The 19812-nt window shown below is 52.0% G+C and overlaps 1 protein-coding gene and 1 long non-coding RNA gene across 2 annotated transcripts in view; one reads left to right on the forward strand and one right to left on the reverse strand.

Moving 5' to 3' along the window:
- Window positions 1-19812, reverse strand: part of CDH4 (cadherin 4) — a 560279-nt gene that overhangs the window by 19247 nt on the left and 521220 nt on the right. The window contains exon 8 of the mRNA XM_059036614.2: window positions 12803-12940. Coding sequence (XP_058892597.1) covers window positions 12803-12940 — 138 coding nt within the window. The remainder of the gene's footprint in view (window positions 1-12802; window positions 12941-19812) is intronic.
- Window positions 1307-12974, forward strand: LOC136792475 (uncharacterized). Its single transcript, XR_010836305.1, has 3 exons — window positions 1307-1382; window positions 1737-1858; window positions 12739-12974. It is a non-coding gene; the product is annotated as an uncharacterized lncRNA (long non-coding RNA).

Here is a 19812-nt window from a genome sequence, read left to right on the forward strand (position 1 = left end):
GGCCCTGTTGGGGGCCTCCACCCCCTCTGCTCTGGTCCCCCGAGAATACGGGCCTGTGGTTTCACGGCATGGGGAGAGCTGCGTGTCCCGGAGACCAGTTCCTTCCAGACTTCTGGGTGAAGTTTATTTGAAAAGTCTATTTTAATTCATGCAAGTTTAATACAGGTTCACAAAGTGCCTTAAACTGGTAAATCTGGCTTAGGATTTTCTTATTAACCTTCCCCTGGCCATAATGAGTTTTAAATTTAATTTTTGTGGGTTTTCAGGCACAGGGAAAGCCTCTCCCACGCCCCGTGGGATGTAAAGGCGGATATTTGGGAAAGGAAGAATTTGAAGAGTGTTGGAACAGAATTTCTTGCATAGCTGTAATCCAGCATTCACATGCACCCCCAGCTCGAGAGGCAGGGTGGATTTCCTATTCGCGCCTGGGCCTCCCGGCACAATCCCAGCTCCTCTGCAGAAATCCGTGTGGCTCCCGGGGAGGGTCACATTAGCAGAGAGGAGGATTTGGGTGCGAACCTTGAGGCCCAGCCAGGATTTAGAGGAGGCCCCTCAGCCAGGCCGAGAGGACCGGGGACGGCAGAGCCTGTCCCCACAGACCCGGGGGCCATCAGGGCGCCTGCTCCACGGGGGGGCGCCAAACTCCCTGAGATGATGCTTTGGTCTCTGGCCCCAGCATTCGAACCACCGCCAGTCCTAGCGCGGCTCAGGCCTGAGGACCCTCCCCCAGCTGCCTTTTCTCTGGGCCCTGGACCCTGGTATGGCCGAGGGTGTTAATGCAAGAGGGGTGCCCCCCCCAGTCCTCTCCTGGGCCAGGAACTCAGGGATCACCCTGGAAGCCCCATCCAGCCAGCAAGCGGTCAAGGCCCCGCCCGCCTTGGAGCCCCAGGGGCTGCGTTGGCTTGTTGGAAAATGTGCATTCTCCTCTGACATTCCGATGGTGTTTTGTTTTGTTTTTAGTTTCTTTATCATTTGCAGTCCGAATTTCTAAGCCTCCCCTCCTTCTCTCCCTCACAGCCCAAGGCACTTGTGAGCTCCTCTCCTCTTTCCCTCTTTCAGCAGTGCCAGGCCCCGGGGGCTCTGGCCTAGGGATGGGTGCCGAGGCACCCATGGGTGCAGGGGAGCGGGAGGTGGTAGTGGCACAACGTTCCCGCGATTTTAGCTTTTGAAGTTGAGTTTCCTCTCCAGTCAAACGGTGACGATTTCTGTCGGCTTCTGAGTTCGGAATCAGAATCTGACGGGTGGGACCAGTGGCTCATATAACGGGGGACCTGGCGGCTGACGTCCACCCTCCTCTACCCACAGGGAGGAGCCTGGGGCCCGGGGCCCGGCTGCTGACGCTGGAGCCTCGTCCCCTCCTCGTGGTGCTGCTGTGAGGACAGGTGGGTGACGCCCGGGACGTGGCCCTCGGGACGCCAGCTCAGGGAGAGGGCCCCGAAGCGCCTCCCCCGCTTTTCCGCTCACGGACAGGCTTGGTCACCCCCTTTCCAGAAAGGAGGGCTACTGGGTGCTTGTCCTTCCCTCTGTCTTCAGAGGACCCTGGGAGGGGACCCACCACGATCTCACCCCTTTTAAGAAAAAAAATATTTAGCCTAATTTTATTCACGCTTGCCTTGCAACGGGGAACAGGTCACATCCCGTCAAATACACAGTAAAGACAAACACGTCCCATCACGCGCAGTCTTGAACTGCAGCGCGATGTACCTCACGGACTCCCACCCTCCCTTTCTTAACAGGTGAGGAAGCGACTTGGAATGAATGTTTTGGTGCCTCCACCGTGAAGCCCTCACCCGCTGAAGGCAGAGCCGGGACCCTGTCTGCTCCGCCGCCCAGTCCGTGCCCCTGCGATGGGGCTCAGGTACCACCCGCGGCGTTCTTAGGACAGAGAACGAGCTTCCCCGTAGATGAGCGGATGCTCCCAGCTTCCCCTTGAGCCGTGTAACACTTACGCGTCAAGAGGGGAGAATGTTCTGGTGCTCAGAGAGGTCCGACTCTCAGCCTAAGGGCACAAAGCTGGGAGTGACCCGGGGGTGGGGGGCGGGAGAGGGCTTCCCGACTCCAGGAGACCCTCCTGTGGGCTTGTGTGTGGCTGGCTCTCAGGGCTTTGCTCCAGGACCTGAGGACGAGGCAGAGAGAGGCCCTTGGGTCGGGCCTGCGGCTGTGTCCTGGGGGCCTCGGCCCTACCCCGGTGGGCCCGCCTCACCCTGCAGGGGTGCTGAGGTCAGTGGGCCCTCTGACGGCCGGACAGCCTCGTCTTGGCAGCAAGCGGAGCGCAGGCTCGGAGCAGGCGAAGGGAGAATGACTTCTAATTAACATTTAAGAATAGGAATCGGATCATGCACCGCCCCCCCCCCCCATCTCTTCAGCTTCTGCTGATGGTTCTTGATTAAGCTCGATAAAATTAGCCAGGCTGTGCGGGGGGTGCGGCCAGCCCCGGGCCTTCGCCTGCCCACCCCCACTGAGCCTAGCAGACGGTGTCCTGGGGCCCTGCCTGCCACCCGTCCCGAGGGGCACAGACATGTCGTAACGTGTGACCCCGGGACATTAGCTGCCCCAGCCACGCCAATCCACACACATCGCCGCCGCCGCCCCACAGCCCTGACTGAACGCAGGCTGGGCCTCTGCGTGCTCTCCTGGCCTCTGGGGCCCGGGCCTGGCTGAGGCCGACTGCGGGGGAGGAGGGGCAGGGGCGACCCTGGGAAGAGGCGGCCGTTCCGAAAGCCCCGAGGAGCCGGCCTTTCTAGGGGATCAGCGGGTGTTTGCAGGGTGGCTGGCGTGCGGAAGGGCAGACGAGGTTCAGGATAGAAGCAGGAGGAGCCACACGAGGGTCAGATCTGGGCTGACCAGGGCTCATCAAAGCCAGATCAGGGCTCGGGACAGTGGGCGGAAGTGGTCCCCCGTGGACCTGCCCTGCGGGAGCTCGGATGTCAGGGCAGCCTCGGGGCCCCTCTCTGGAGCTGCGGAAACCCGGGAAGGCAGGGCTGCTCCATCTCAGAAGGGGACGGGAGACACATTTGCGGTCTTGAAGGACAGAGGTGTGGTGTGAAGGTGGGCCCGAGGAAGCGGGAGATGTGGCTTGGACTCTGTCTCACTGTGTGACCTCGGGTAGCCCGGAATTACCCCTTTGAGCCTCAGGTGTCTCTGGTGGAAAAAGGGGTAGCAGCTGTCTTCCTGACAGAGAAAACCCTCTTCTTAGGAAATTCACGCAGAAGCCTTTAGATGTGAGGGCATCGTGCATACTATTGATTCTCAAGCAGCTCAGAAAGAATTCTGTGGGCACTACACCTACAGGTGGCAGCAGGCGTACAGCACGGCGCCGGCGGGGTCGGTGTGCGCGGCTCTTCTGTTTGTTTGCTTTGATTGGAGTACAGCTGACTTAACAATGTGTGTTAGTTTCAGGTGTACAGCAACGTGACTCAGTGATACACGTATATATGTATATTCTTTTTCAGATTCTTTCCCCATACAGGTTATTAAAAAAATATTGAGTAGAGTTCCCTGTGTTATACGGTAGGTCCTTGTTCTTTAACTATTGTATATATAGTAGTGTGTATATGTTAACCCCAACCTCCTAAATTATCCCCCAGCCCTTTGGTAACCATAAGTTTGTCTTCTATGTCTACGAGTCTGTTTCCGTTTTGTAAATAAGTTCATTTGTATCATTTTTTTAGTTTCCACATGTAAGTGATATCATGTGATATTTGTCTTTCTCTGTCTGACTTCACTTAGTATGATCATCTCTAGGTCCATCCATGTTGCTGCAAATGACATTATTTCGTTCTTTTTTTAAATAGCTGAGCAATATTCCATTGTATATATGTACCATATCTTCTTTATCCATTCATCTGTCAATGGACATTTAGGTTGCTGCCATGTCTTGGCTATTGTAAATGGTGCTGCAGTGAACACTGGGGTGCATGTATCTTTTCAAATTATGGTTTTCTCCAGATATATGCCCAGGAGTGGGATTGCTGGATCATATGGTAGTTCTATATTCAGTTTTTTAAGGAACCTCCATACTGTTCTCCATAGTGGCTGCACCAATTTACATTCCCACCAATAGTGCAAGAGGGTTCCCTTTTCTCCACACCTTCTCCAGCATTTGTTGTTTGTAGATTTTCTGATGATTTCCATTCTAACTGGTGTGAGGTGATACTTCATTGCAGTTTTGATTTGCATTTCTCTAATTAGTGATGTTGAACATCTTTTCACATGCCTTTTTGCCATCTGTATGTCTTCTTTGGAGAAATTTATACTTAGGTCTTCCACCCATTTTTTGATTGGGTTTTCTTGATATTGAGCTGCATGAGCTGTTTGTATATTTTGGAGATGAATCCCTTGTCAGTCACTTCATTTGAAAATATTTTCTCCCATTCCATAGGTTGTCTTTTCATTTTCTTTATGGTTTCCTTTGCTACGCAAAAGCTCTTCAGTTTAATTAGGTCCCATGTGTTTATTTTTGTTTTTGTTTTCATTACTCTGGAAGATGGATCCAAAGATGTACCGCAGTGATATGTCAAAGGGTGTCCTCCCTGTGTTTTCCTCTAGGAGTTTTATAGTATCCAGTCTTATGTTGAAGTCTTTAATCCATTTTGAATTTTTTGTATGGTGTTAGAGAATGTTCTAATTTCATTCTTTTACATGTAGCTGTACAGTTTCCCTAGCGCTACTTATTGAAGAGACTGTCTTTTCTCCATTGTATATTCTTGTCTCCTTTGTCGTAGATTAATTGACCATAGGTGTGTGGGTTTATCTGTGGGCTTTCTATCCTGTTCCACTGATCTATATTTCTGTTTTTGTGCAAGTACCATGCTGTTTTGATTACTATAGCTTTGTAGTATAGTCTGAAGTCAGGGAGCCTGATTCCTCCAGCTCCGTTTTTCTTTCTCAAGATTGCTTTGGCCATTTGGGGTCTTCTGTGTTTTCATACAAATTTTAAAACTTTTTGTTCTAGTTCTGTGAAAAATACCATAGGTAATTTGATAGGGATTTCACTGAGTCTGTAGATTACCTTGGGTAGTATAGTCATTTTGACAAAGTTGATTCTCCCAATCCAAGAACTTGGTATATGCTTCCATCTGTTTATGTCATCTTCAGTTGCTTTCATCAGCATCTTACAGTTTTTCAGGTTTTTTTTTTTTTTTCCTCCTTAGGTAGGTTCATTCCTGGGTATTTTATTCTTTTTGATGCCATGGTAAATGGGATTGTTTCCTTAATTTCCGTTTCTGATCTTCTGTTGTTAGTGTATAGAAGTGCAACAGATTTCTGTGTATTAATTTTGTATCCTGCAACTTTACTAGATTCACTGATGAGCTCTAGTAGTTTTCTGGTAGCATCTTTAGGACTCTCAACGTATAGTGTAATGTCATCTGAAAACGGTGACAGTTTTGCTTCTTCCAGTTTGGATCACTTTTATTTCTTTTTCTTTTCCAATTGCTGTGGCTAGGACTTCCAAAACTATGTTGAATAAAAGTGGTGAGAGTGGACATCCTTGTCTTGTTCTTTTAAAATTTATGTATTTTTTATTTTTGGCTGCGTTGGGTCTTTGTTGCTGTGCACGGGGTTTCTCTAGTTGACACGAGCAGGGGCTGCTCTTGCTGTGGTGCATGGGCTTCTCATTGTGGTGATTTCTCTTGTTGCGGAGCACAGGCTCTAGGCGCACGGGCTTCAGTAGTTGTGGCATGTGGGCTCAGTAGTTGTGGCACATGGGCTTAGTTGCTCCATGGCATATGGGATAGTCCCAGACCAGGGCTTGAACTCATGTCCCCCGCATTGGCAGGTGGATTCTTAACCACTGCGCCACCAGGGAAGTCCCCTTGTCTTGTTCTTGATCTTAGAGGAAATGCTTTCAGCTTTTCACCATTGAGTATGATGTTAGCTGTGGGTTTGTCACATATGGCCTTTATTATGTTGAGGTAGGTTCCCTCTATGCCTACAAAGTTCTGGACAGTTTTTTTTTCTTTTTAATCATAAATGGGTGAATTTTATCAGAAGTGTTTTCTGCATCTACTGAGACGATCGTATGGTTTTTATTCTTCAATTTGTTAATGTGGTGTATCACACTGATTGATTTGCAGATATTGAAAAATACTGGCATCCCTGGGATGGATTCCACTTAATCATGGTGTATGATCCTTTTAATGTATTGTTGGATTCGGTTTGCTAGTGTTTTGTTGAGGATGTTTGTGTCTGTGTTCATCAGTGATATTGGCCTGTAATTTTCTTTTTTTTTTGAAGTATTTTTGTCTGGTTTTGGTATCCGAGTGATGGTGGCCTCATAGAATGAGTTTGGAAATGTTCCTTCTTCAATTTTTTGGAATAGTTTCAGAAGGATAGGTGTTAACTCTTTTCTAAATGTTTGATAGAATTCACCTGTGAAACCATCTGGTCCTGGACTTTTGTTTGTTGGGAGTTTTTAAATCACAGATTCAATTTCAGTACTTGTAATTGGTCTTTTCATATTTTCTATTTCTTCTTGGTTCAGTTTTGGGAGATTGTACCTTTCTAAGAATTTGTCCATTTCTTCTAGGTTGTCCAATTTATTGCCATATAGTTGCCTGTAGTAGTCTCTTGTGGTCCTTTGTATTTCTGTGGTGTTGGTTGTAATGTCTCCTTTTTCATTTCTGATTTTATTGATTTGAGTCCTCTCCCTTTTTTTCTTGATGGGTCTTGCTAAAGTTTTTTCAAACTTTAATTTAATTGATTTTTTAAATGGTTTTCTTAAGTCTCTATTTCATTTATTTCTGCTCTGATCTTTGATTTCTTTCCTTTTACTAACTTTAGGTTTTGTTTGTTCTTCATTTTTAGTTGCTTTAATGTAAGGTTGGTTATTTGAGATTTTTCTTTTTTCCTGAGGTAAGCTTGTATTGCTATAAACTTTCCTCTTAGAACTGCTTTTGCTGCATTCCATAGCTTTTGGATCATAGTGTTTTCGTTTTCATTTGTCTCTAGGTATTTTCTGATTTCCTCTTTGAGTTCTTCAGTGATCCATTGGTTGTTCACTAGCATATTGCGTAGCCTCCATGTCTTAAGTGGTTTTTTTGCAGTTTTTTTTTTCCTTGTAGTTGATTTCTAATCTCATAGTGTTGTGGTTGGAAAAGATGCTTGATATGATTTCAATTTTCCTAAATTTACTGAGGCTCTCTTTTGTGGCCCAGCACATGATCTATCCTGGAGAATGTTCCGTGTGCACTTGAAAAGAACATGTATTCTGCTGTTTTTGGATAGAATGCTCTATAGATATCAGTTAAGTGCATCTGGTCTAATGTATCATTTAAGGCTTGTGTTTCCTTATTGATTTTCTGTCTGGATGATCTGTCCATTGATGTAAGTGGGGCATTTAAGTCCCCCACTATTATTTGTTTACTGTCACTTTCTCCTTTTATATCTGTTAACATTTGCCTTATATATCGAGGTGCTCCTGTGTTAGGTGCATATATATTTACAACTGTTATATCTTCTTCTTGGATCGACCCCTTGATCATTATGTAGTGTCCCTTTTTGTCTCTTGTAATAGTCTTTATTTTAAAGTCTATTTTATCTGATATGAGTATTGCTACTCCAGATTTCTTTTGATTTCCATTTGCATGGAATACCTTTTTCTACCCCCTTTCAGTCTGTATGTGTCTCTAGGTCTGAAGTGGGTCTCTTGTAGACAGCATATATATGGGTCTTGTTTTTGTATCCATTCAGCCAGTCCACATCTTTTGGTTGGAGCATTTAAGCTGTTTACATTTAAGGTAATTATTGACATGTATGTTCTTATTGGCATTTTGTTAATTGTTTTGGATTTGTTTTTGTAGGTCTTTTTTCTTCCTTTCCTCTATTGTTCTCTCTTCTTACAATTTGATGACTATCTTTAGTGTTGTGTTTGGATTCCTTTTTCTTTTTTGTGTGTATATCTATTATAGAGTTTTGGTTTGTGGCTACCATAAGGTTTTGATATAGCAGTCTATATAAATATATGATTGTTTTACATTGCTGATCTCTTAATTTCAAACACACTTCCAGTATCCTGAATTTGTACTCTCCTCTTCTCACGATTGCTGGTGTTGATATCATACTTGTGTGTGGACGATTTCCTACCTTTACTGTATGTTTGCCTTTACTGGTGAGCTTTCCTATTTCACCATTTTCTTGTTTCTAGTTGTGGCCTTTTCTTTTCCACTTAGAGAAGTTCCTTTAGTGTCTGTTGTAAAGCTGGTTTGGTGGTGCTAAATTCTTTTAGCTTTTGCTTGTCTATAAAGCTTTTGATTTCTCCATCAAATCTGAATGAGAGCCTTGCTAGGTAGAGTATTCTTGGTTGTAGGTTTCTTCCTTTCATCACTTTAAATATATCCTGCCACTCCCTTCTGGCCTGCATAGTCTCTGCTGAAAAAAATCAGCTGATAATCGTTTTTTAAAAATAAATTTATTTATTTTATTTATTTTTGGCTGCGTTGGGTCTTCGTTGCTGCGCGCGGGCTTTCTCTAGTTGCGGCGAGCTGGGCCTACTCTTCGTTGTGGTACACAGGCTTCTCATTGTGGTGGCTTCTCTTGTTCTGGAGCACGGGCTCTAGGCATGCACACAGGCTTCAGCAGCTGTGGCATGCAGGCTCAGTGGTTGTGGCACACGGGCTTAGTTGCTCCGCAGCATGTGGGATCTTCCCGGACCAGGGCTTGAACCCGTTTCCTCTGCATTGGCAGGCAGATTCTCAACCACTGCGCCACCAGGGAAGCCCTCAGCTGATAATCTTATGAGGATTCCTTTGTATGTTATTTGTTGCTTTTAATATTTTCTCTTTGTCTTTAATTTTTGTCAGTTTGATTTCTATGTGTCTTGGCATGTTCCTCTTGGGTTTATCCTGTATCAGACACTTGGTGCTTCCTTGACTTGGGTGACTGTTTCCCTTCCCATGTTAGGGAAATTTTCAGCTATTATCTCTTCAAATATTTTCTCAGGCTCTTTCTCTCTCTTTTCTCCTTCTGGGACCCCTGTAATGCAAATGTTGGTGCACTGAATGTTGTCCCAGAGATCTCTTAAACTGTCCTTCTTTCTTTTCATTCTTTTTTCTTTATCCTGTTCCACAGCGGTGATTTCCCCCATTCCATTCTGTCTTCAGCTCACTTATCCATTCTTCTGCCTTATTTAGTCGGCTATGGATTCCTTCTAGTGTATTTTTCATTTCAGTTATTATATTCTTCAACTCTCGTTGTTCTTTATATTTTCTAATCTTTGTTAAAAATTTCTTGTATCTTCTCACTCTGTGCATCCATTCTTTTTCCAAGATCTTGGATCATCTTTACGATCATTACTCTGAAGTCTTTCTCTGGTAGATTGCCTATCTCCACTTCACTTAGTTGTTCTTCTGGGGTTTTCCCTTGTTCCTTCGTCTGGGATATATTCCTCTGCCACCTCATTTTGTCTAACTAACTTTCTGTGATTGCAGTTTCCATCCGCAGGCTGCAGGGCTGTATTTCCTCTTGCTTCTGGTGTCTGCCCCGTGGTGGGTGAGGCTGGTCTAAGGGGCTTGTGCAGGCTTCCTGGTGGGAGGGACTGGTGCCTGCCCACTGGGGGGTGGAGCTGGGTCTTGTCCCTCTGGTGGGCAGGGCCGTGTCAAGGGGTGTGTCTAGGGGGTGGCTGCAGCTCAGGAAGTCTTTAGGCAGCCTGTCTGCTGGTGGGTGAGGCTGAGTTCCTGCCCTGCTGGTTGCTTGGCTTGAGGCATCCCGGTGCTGGAGCCTGCAGGCTGTTGGGTGGGGCCGGGTCTTGGTGCTGGTGAGATGTCTGCCTCCTCGACAGTTCACATAGCTGAACACTCCCCGACATCGCCACCACCGGTGTCCGCATCCCCAGGGAGAGCCACAGCCACACCCTGCCTCCCCAGGAGACCCATCAAGAGCAGCAGGTAGATCCAGCCCAGTGTCCTGTGAAGTCACTGCCCTTGCCCTGGGGACCCAGTACATGGGATACCCTGTGTGCATCCTCCAAGAGTGGGGTCTCTGCTTCCCTGTGGAGTCCAGTGGAGCTCCTGTAGTCAAGCCCTGTTGGCTTTCAAAACCGAATGCTCTGGGGGCTCCTCCTCCTGATGCCAGACCCCCAGGCTGGGGAGCCTGAGTTGGGGCTCAGAACTCTCACTCCTGTGGGTGAACTCCTGTGATATCATTATTCTCCAGTTTGTGAACTGCCCACTCAGGGGGTGTGGGATTTGATAATATTCTGAGTGTGCCCCTCCTACCATCTTGTTGTGGTTTCTTCTTTATACCCTTGGATGTAAAATATCTCTTTTGGCTGGGTCCAGTCTTTTCTATTTTTTAAAATTTATTTATTTAATTTTTGGCTGCGTTGGGCTCTTTTCATTGCTGCGTGTGGGCTCTCTCTAGTTGTGGCGAGCGGGGGCTACTCTTTGTTGTGGTGCGCGGGCTTCTCACTGCGGTGGCTTCTTGTTGCGGAGCCCGGGCTTCAGTAGCTGTGGCACGTGGGCTCAGTAGCTGTGGCGCACGGGCTTAGCTGCTCCGCGACATGTGAGATCTTCCCGGACCAGGGCTTGAACCCGTGTCCCCTGCATTGGCAGGCGATTCTTAACCACTGCACCACCAGGGAAGCCCCAGTCTTTCTTTTCTATTGACGGTTGACTGTTCAGCAGTTAGTTGTGATTGTGGTGCTTTTGTGTTGGGAGCTGAGCTCAAGGCCTTCTACTCCACCATCTTGTCTTCTGTGAGGCTATTCTTTTCCCTGTTTCTATTCTTGCAACTTTTCTGTGAGCTTGAAATTATTTCTAAACACATGTTGCAAAAATTCCAAGGCCGTTCGGAATCTGTGGATATGGAAAGGTCTTCAAGACATATCATAAGTGGAAAAACCAAAAACAACGCAAGGGTCAGAGTGAAAACACAAGGGGCTCCTCCTCAAAGTAAGTCATTTTATACCTTTTAAGGTGCTGTACCGTGTGTGTGAATTACCTAACCAAATACTCAAGTTAATTTTTAAAAAGGAAATAGATAATGATTAAGCGAAGGCGGGTGAGGCAATGAAAACTTGTTCCTAAAAGTTCCAAAGGGTCCAAGCTGAGAACAGAAAAAACCCATATGGGCGGGGTCCTATCTGACTGAACTAATACAACAAAGAAGGATCCCAGAGGCCTTATGCCACCGGGTGGGAGGCTCCAGGGAGTCGTGTGTTCCGTGTGACCCCGTTTATATGACGTCCTAGAACAGGTAAAGCTCACCTTGGACGATGGGCCTGGGTTGCTGCTGGCCGGGGGGAAGGTTTCCCTCAAGACTTGTGCCTCGGCACGTCAGACCTCGGTGCAACGAACAACGAGCTGCTCTCCTCATGTCCAGACTCCCTGGGACGCTGCTCCTGAGCCCTTCCTGCCACTGCCCACCCGGCCGTGGAGAGCAAAGAGAATGGAAGCCATCCCACCCTAACCAGGGGTCAGAGGCCTGAGCTGCTCCCGCTGTGGGGCGATCTGCCATCTGCCCACCAGATGGCGCCGTGCCCTCATGGCTGAGGCTGCCCTCCTCTGGCTTGGTCCAGCCGGACACAGAGCCTGGGACTCGGAGATGCCTCACCGCAGGGATGTGGGATTTGGGGACTCCAGAATTTGGAGCCTGTGGGGGGGTGGGGAAGCAGGAGGAGGGCATGCGAGGACGCTGTGGTGGGGCTCCCTGCGAGGGGCTCTGGCCTGCAAGATGCCTTCACGGCAAGCTGACCCACCCACTGGGAGAATGAGGGGTCTCCTCCGCCCACCCCCACTCCACTGTGGCGCGAGAGCACAGCTTCTGGGGCTCAACCCCAGCTGCTCCACTAGAGGGCTGAGTGGCTCTGGACAAGTGACTTGGCCTCTCTGAGCCTCAGCGTCCTCCTCCGTAACTGGGTCCTGAGCCTCATGGGGCTGGTGGGGCCACAGGTTGACCAGCAAGCCCAGGCTGCTGCCTGGGGGAGCGGGGGGAGCCCCACTGCTTGGCTTGCGCTCCAGGTCTTTTGTTACTGTTATTGCTGTTACTCTCTCATCCACTCGGCGCCGCGGGGCGGAGGCTCAGAGAAGGCAACCCTGACGCCCTGCGGGGGGAGAGGGGGCGGCCTCCACCTCCCAGCGCTGCCCTGGGAGTCCTCGCTGACCCTCCCCCCTGCCCCTCTGGCCCCTGCATCTGCCGCATTTCTGGACGGGCACCCGCAGGGTGGGCATATGTTCCCATCCTGTCAGCAACCCCACTCCGGGGGGCGTGGCCCCAAAGACGCAGCTCCTTTGGAACTCAGAGGAACCGGGAACCCATGACTCGTGGCTCTGTGACCCCTCGGCTCTGCCGCTAGGGCGTTCCTGTGGTCACTTAGGTTCTGGGCAGCCTGGCACGTGGCCTGGTCACAGCCCGCTGGCCGTGCCTGAAGGGGCAGGACGTACAACGTGTCCCCCACGCCCCGCTGCCCCCCCGCTGATGGCGGGCCGTGGAAGGCCAGCTACGGTCCTGCCGCAGGGACCTGCCCCGTCCCCAGGCATCCCCCAGACAGTCTGCCTCGCACGCAGCCATGCTCACACCCCACACTGGCTGACCCTGGAGCCCGGACACCGCTGGTCAACTCCTCCGGATTCAGGAAGCGTGTCCAACTCACTGTGTCCTGGGAGCCTCTCCAGGCGTCAGCCCGTGCTCAGCATTGGGGCCTGCGCACACCTGGAGCTCCTCTCCCGCTCAGCCCCCCGCCGCTCGGGGCCTTTGTTAACAGCCTGTCTGTCTATTCCTCTCTCAAACTCCTTCCATCAGGTGGCAGCAGAGAGAGAAGCAACCCGAACGCCCGGGAACTGTCTCCGAGGGGACGTGCGCTCACCGTGCTGGCAGTGAACTCTGGCGGGTTGTCGTTCACGTCCGTCACCGTGATGATGGCTGTGGCTGTGTTGGAGAGGCCATAGTTCAGGTTTCCTTCCATGTCTGTGGCTTGAACAATGACTGTATACTGCTGAACTTTCTAGAAGGGGATGAGGGGGAGGAACAGAGCATCAGTTTGGGTTTTAGTTTACGGGCTGTTTATACTTTCATTAAAGAAATATATTCCCCGGATGCACTCAGCTGGGTCCCCTTCCTGCCCGGGGGTGCTGGCCGCAGGGCGCTCGGCAGGTGACCTGGCAGAAGAAAGTTCTCACCTGTGGTGGGTGGCGGGGTCTCTGCCTTCATCTCAGTGCCGGGCTTCCACGGGTGTAGATCGAGGTGGAAAGAATGAAAAGGGGGCCTGGACCACACAGCACGCTGTGCTGGGTTCGCCAGACCAGGGGTGGACAGTTTGGAAAGAGGGGCGACCCCCAGATGTGTGTCTGCAGGGACCTCATGTCTTTAGCATCCTCAGTGTCTAGTTCAGCCTCAGTCCAGAAATTCAAACAGGAGAAGGGAAGTCAAGCCCCCTCCCCTCTCTCCGCAGGCACCCAGACACCAGCACACTGTGTCTGAACACGGTCTGGAAGGAGTGGTTAGCGGTCAGAGGCAGGTGTGAATTTTAACAGGCAAATGATGCTTGATGGGGACGGCGAATTTCACTGGGCACTGAAGGGGCCTCCCAGCCCTTCTCCACCCAGGCCTCACCCGGACCCACTGGTGCAGCAACCCCAGGTCAGCAGAGGGGGCCTTTCCACACCCCTGTTCTGAGCAGAGGCCGCAGGTGTTTCCACTGTGACAGGGGAGGACGAGCCTGGCGGGCAGCTCTCTGCTGGGACCACAGCCCACCTCTCACTGGCACCATTGGGGGGGGAGGGTTCTGGGGTCCAGGGCAGAAAGGGACCTTCTGAAATGCCTCCAAGGAATGAACGATCCCAAGTCCCGCTCCCCTAAGAGGTTCAGGGAAGAGCCCCATGATTCAGGGAAATGTGCTCAGCAGCCCCAGGGGGCTCTGGAATTACAGACAGCAGACAGCCACACACTGCCACCCTCCTTCCCTCCCTCCCGGCCTCCCTCCGTCCGCTCATCCACTCCTCCATCCATCCACGAGTCCCTCCATCTCTCTCTCCTTCCCAGACCCACAGCCCACGTGGGAAAGCAGGACAGCCACGTGTAAATCAATGAAATTAGAACACTCCCTCTCACACCATACACATAAATAAACTCAAAATGGCTGGAAGACTTAGACATGACACCATAAAACTCCTAGAAGAGAACACAGGCAAGCCATTCTCTGACATAAATCGTAGCAATGTTTTCTTAGGTCAGTCTCCCCAGGCAATGGAAATAAAAGCAAAAATAAACAAACGTTAGCTTTTGCACAGCAAAGGAAACGATAAACAAAATGAAAAGAAACCTACAGACTGCGAGCAAATGTTTGCAGATGATGCGACTGACCGACAAGGGCTTAATCTCCAAAATATACAAACAGCTCACAACTCAGTAACAGAAAACCAAACAACCCAATCAAAAAAATGCACAGAAGACCTAAATAGACATTTCTCCAGAGAAGACATATAAATGGCCAAGAGGCACGTGAAAAGATGCTCAACATCGCTAATCATTAGAGAAATGCAAATCAAAACTACAGTGAGGTATCACCTCACAGCAGTCAGAATGGCCATCATCAAAAAGTCTACAAACAATAAATGCTGGAGAGGGTGTGGAGAAAAGGGAACCCTCCTACACTGTTGGTGAGAATGTAAATTGGTACAACCAATGGAGAACAGTATGGAGGTTCCTTAAAAAAACTAAAAATAGAGTTACTGTATGATCCTGCAATCCCACTCCTGGGCATATATCCGGAGAAAACCATAACCCGAAAAGATACACGCACCCCACTGTTCACAGCAGTGCTGTATGCAACAGCCAAGACATGAAAGCAACTTAAATGTCCATGGACAGATGGATGCATAAAGAAGATGTGGTACATATATACATGGAATACTACTCAGCCATGAAAAAGAATGAAATAATACCATTTACAGCAACATGGATGGGCCTAGAGGTGATCATACTAAGTGAAGTAAGTCAGAGAAAGACAAATATCATATGATATCACTTATATGTGGAATCTTAAAAAAAAAGGTATAAATGAACTTATTTACAAAACAGAAACAGACTCACAGACACAGAAAACAAACTTACCAAAGGGGAAAGGGAGGGAGGGATAAATTAGGAGTTTGGGATTAACGGATTCACACTACTGTATATAAAATAGATAATCAGCAAGTTCCTACTGCACGGCATGGGGAATTATATTCGATATCCTGTAATAAACCACGATGGGAAAGAATATGAAAGAGAATATATGGCTTTACATGTGTGTAACGGAATCACTTTGCTGCACACCTCAAACTAACACAACATGGTAAATCAACTGTCCTTCAATTAAAAAACAAGACGTTTGGTGGCCCTGGGCTCTGACATCAGGCATCACAGACCAGGTACCTCCCAGACAGGCCTCATGGTGATGCCACAAACTTCTCAGGGAATGAGGGCCGGGGAAACCAGGGAGGCTTCCAGGAGGTGGTGGGCTGTTCTGCCCAGAGGCGACAGGATGAGTGAGGGCTGAGTGGAGGGTGAGGACCAGAGCTGGGAGGTGGCTCGGGGGTCACACTGTCTCCCACCCAGACGGACGCCCGGCCTCCACCTCTGTCAGCGCCGCAGTCCACGTGCCCAGGGCCGGCGTGCAGCTGGGGGGTGGAGGTGCTAACTCCCCTTCCCCCGCCGGCTTTTATTCCAAGAGGCCTCCCTCAAGAGTGAGCCTCTCAGAGCAGGAAACAGCTCCTTGGCGCACAGCTGGGGCACCCCTTCAAGGGATTAAGTGTCTGGAGGAGGAGAGCGAGGAGAGCACATCGGGGCCTCTGAACAGGCTCCTAGGTTAGGGGCGAGAGGGGAGGGGCCCCAGTGCCATGCTGGGCTCAGTGTCCCCTCCTGGGAGATGGGGCAGGGCCACGTGCCCCAAATAGCGAGCGGGAAAGCAGTTCCAAGACCAGGACAGTCCCTGCTCTTTCCCCCTCACCTGCTCTGACACCGGCCAGAGCCTGGGGACCCACCTCGTGCTGGGCCCCTGTTCCCTCGGCCAAGAACCGGCTGTGATGGTGCCTCCAGGGGACCCCCTCCCCCGCCGCAGAATGGATCTGCCCTGCTCACAGCCCCCCGTCCTTGGATCAACCCCTCTTGACAATCACCCAACAGATATGGGCCTGACTCTCCTCGGAGTTGGAGAGCACCCCGAGGTCGGCCTCACACCCGGGCCCCTGGAGGCCAGGCTGGAGCCGGTGCGCAGGACGCACTCAGTCCGTGCTCGTTACGTGAACTGAGCGCACGTCCAAACGGCTGATGTTGTTGTTTTGTGTGGACGTGCTTAGAACCTGCACCCAAGGAGACATGAAAAAAATCAGAGAAATAGCTTACAATTGCTTGGGTGCTATGTCATACTTTGAAAGTTTTCTCACAAAAGAGTAGCTCTTGCCTCCTTCCCTTCGTCCTCTCTCCCTCATCCATCTACCTACCCAACTCCTCATCCATCCATCCTTCATTTATAGGGACCCCTCCCTCTGTTAGGCGGATCACAGCCACCCAGTGAGGTGGCGAGGTCCTCTCAGCTGTTCAAGAGATAAACGAACTCAGGTAGCGGGGAGAGGCTTCCCCTGGAGGTGCCATCAGAGCCAGTTCTTTTTTTTTTTTTTTTTTTTTTTTTTTTTTGCGGTACGCAGGCCTCACACTGTTACGGCCTCTCCCGTTGCGGAGCGCAGGCTCCGGAACCACAGGCTCAGTGGCCACGGCTCACGGGCCCAGCCGCTCTGCGGTACGTGGGATCTTCCCGGACCGGGGCACGAACCCGCGTCCCCTGCATCGGCGGGCGGATTCTCAACCACTGCGCCACCAGGGAAGCCCCAGAGCCAGTTCTTGAAAGGGGAGTGCGGCGCTCACCAGAGAGGGAGGCGGGGACAGGCACGATGTGGGCGCCCAGGGTGGGCGTGGTGTTGGGGCAGGTGAGGGGAGAAGCACGGTGACTGTCCCGGGCTAGGAAGTGCTTTCCTGCTCACTCTTTCGGTGATGTGACCCTGGCCCATCTCACAGGAGGGGACGCTGAGTCTCACGGTGTCCCCAGTGGCACAGAGCAAACCAGAGGCTGCTGGAGTGGCCGCTGAGACTCCTGACGCGGGTTGGCGCCTCTGTGACGGATGAACGCAGGCGGCTCCGTGTTGCCTAGGCAGCGACGTCAGCCAAGATGCTAGCAGGCCTCTTTCTGAACGTGGCACAGAGGTGCCCAGAGGCATGGCAGCACCATCCTTAACCCGCTTCCCCCCGACAGCTGCACGGTCAGGATCCACCTCCCTGTGCGTGGAGGCCCTCGACATCAGGCCCTCGCTCAGGGCACGGGTCCCTCCTCCGGGACGTCCGTGCCTCCGGGCCCCAGCAGGGAATAAGCGCCCCTCCCTCTTGCCCATCAAAGGCGGCTGGTCATCTCTGGTCACTGCTGCCTCAGCTTGGACACGGCAGCGACAGGCTGGGGACGGTACCAGTGCCAGGGTGGGGAGACTGACGACCCAAACCCAAACCTCAGGTCCCCGTGGGCCCTCGGCGAGGGTCCTGCCCAGAGCGTCCCGGATCCAGCTAGGTCTGAAGGCGCCCTTTGTGTTCAATTACATGAGCCAGTTATTCCTCTTTCTTGTTTGATCCAGTTGGAGCTGGATTCTGTCCTCTGCCACAGAAGGGGGTGGGTCTGACTGTCCCACCTGTCACTCATTCTTTTTGTGAGGGACATTATCACAGGAAGAAGAGCGGGGCAACCGGGGGGCACCTAATGCGGGAAGAGAACACAATTCTGCTGACCTTTTCCCAGCACCACTGCCCCCGACCCCCTGGGGCGCCGACGGGGCCTGAGGGCAGACTCGGGGCCCGACTGTCATGGCGTCGTGGTGAGGGCTCCACCATCTAGCCTCGCCAGAGTCACCCCCATAGTGTAGACAGACACCATGCCCTCCGTCCAGTTCTCTTAGATTATCCCTTACAGCCAAGGCTTTCTTGTACTTCAGTAAACACATTTAGAAGCGGTTTATGCCGCTGCTATAAACGGCAAATGAGCATCACCTGCCACAAATAGAAATTAGTCCTAAACACGACTGTGTATTTTTAAAGGTCCATCTGTGAACGTCCAGGCCCAGTGCACGAAGCACACGGGGGGACCCAGGCCGGCGGAGCCAGGAGACGCCCCCTGCAGTGGCTGCCCGTCACCTCTCGCCATGTGGAGAGACGCAGGCTGAGAGGGGCCCGCCCCACACCCGGCTGGTAGGCTAACAGGGAGCGGGTCCCGGGGCTCCTCTGCTAAACCCGCCCTGGCTCTGCTCCCTGGGCGGAAGCAGAGGCCTACAGGCCACCGGTCCCGGGGCAGGCGAGGCCCGCTGGCGTCATGCTCTCTCCTCCACCACCATCCACGGGGCGTCCTTGCTGCTGCTTAAAGCCACGGTGCCCTGCAGGCCGGCGCAAGGCTGTTCCGCCTGCTCCAGCACTGCTCGCTCCCATCAGCAAGACCTTCCCTGCCTCCCTGAATAAAACACAAACACCGCCCCGCGCCGGCCCCACCCCGCCAGCCACCCGCTCTCGCGAGACTCCGCTTTTCTTCTCAGCGTCAGCGTGGCCGCCCTCCGCCTGCTTCTCACCCACCAGCAGGGCTCAGCGCCCAGGACTTCACGCTCAGTGCTGTCTCCCCGGCGTCTAGAACATGCCCGCACGCTGTCCGTGGGTGGCGGGGACCATGCCGCCCTCCCTGGGCGCTGGCGGTGACCGTCCGTGGGCACAGCTCGGCGAGGCCGGGGGCACAGCTTGGACCGGTCTGCCCCGGGGCAGCCGGTCACAGGACGGGGGTGGGCGTCAGGGACGCCCCTCGGGCTGGCCCACACCACAGGTCTGGCGGCAGAGATGTTTCCAGAGCTCGGCAGGCGGAATGGGTGAGTGGGCTCCTGGGGGTCAGTGTTGAATGGAGATCGCCTCAGGGCTGGCTGCCCTTGCAGGGCTGAGGCACCCGGAGTCCCACCGCGGGGCACGCACACGCTCTGCCAGCCTGGGGCTTCTGGAGGTGGCGGCTGGGGATGCAGAGCAGGAGCGAGCCGGCTGGGTCTCCCATCTGACCACAAATTCACCTTTGCCACCCAGGCCCTGCTTCACGGGGAAGAAAGCACACGTGATCATAGCGCAGGAGCCCACTGTCTGGCGCGGGCAGCTTCACCCTAAACGGGTCATGCGTGGGCCACAGCGGGCGGGCCTGAGACGGACGGTGCTTGGCTGCTGGGGCCTCAGCCGCCCACCTCTGTTCCCACCCTGGTCTCGTCGGCCAGCAGGGATCACAGAGGTTATTCTTTGAGGGCAATAAAGACAAACCCAAATCTAAGTCCCATCAGGAGCCTCAGAACATGGAAACAGGGCCTCTGTACATAAAGAGAAGGTGAGGATCGAGACGGGACCACCTGGGTTGGGGCGGCCCCAATCCAGTGACAGGTGTCCTGGGGGGAGGAGATGAGGGGAGGACACAGGGAGGAGGTGGCCACTCGAGATGGGGGCAGAGACTGGAGTGGCCACAAGCGAAGGATGCTGGCAGAAGCACAGGAGGTGTTCCACGACCCTCCAGAAGGAACCAGCACGGCCTGCCTTTGGGATCTCTGGCCTCCAGAGCTGGGAGAGCATGTGATTCTGTTGTCTGATGGCGCCCAGTGTGTGGTCACCCAGGAACCTAATGGCCTCGGGCTCACCCTTCCCAGGCCGCTGGAGGCATCTGAGATACCCCCTTCCCCATGCTGGCCTTGCTCCAAGCGGATGGTGAGATTCCACTTGGAGAGGCTTCCCCTGAGACCCCATGGCCTCACCGCCTGGGCTCTGTCCATCTCACCGCCCGGCGGGAAGGAG

The sequence above is a fragment of the Kogia breviceps genome, chromosome 14, assembly GCF_026419965.1.
Source record: "Kogia breviceps isolate mKogBre1 chromosome 14, mKogBre1 haplotype 1, whole genome shotgun sequence".
In the NCBI taxonomy this organism is placed as follows: domain Eukaryota; kingdom Metazoa; phylum Chordata; class Mammalia; order Artiodactyla; family Physeteridae; genus Kogia; species Kogia breviceps.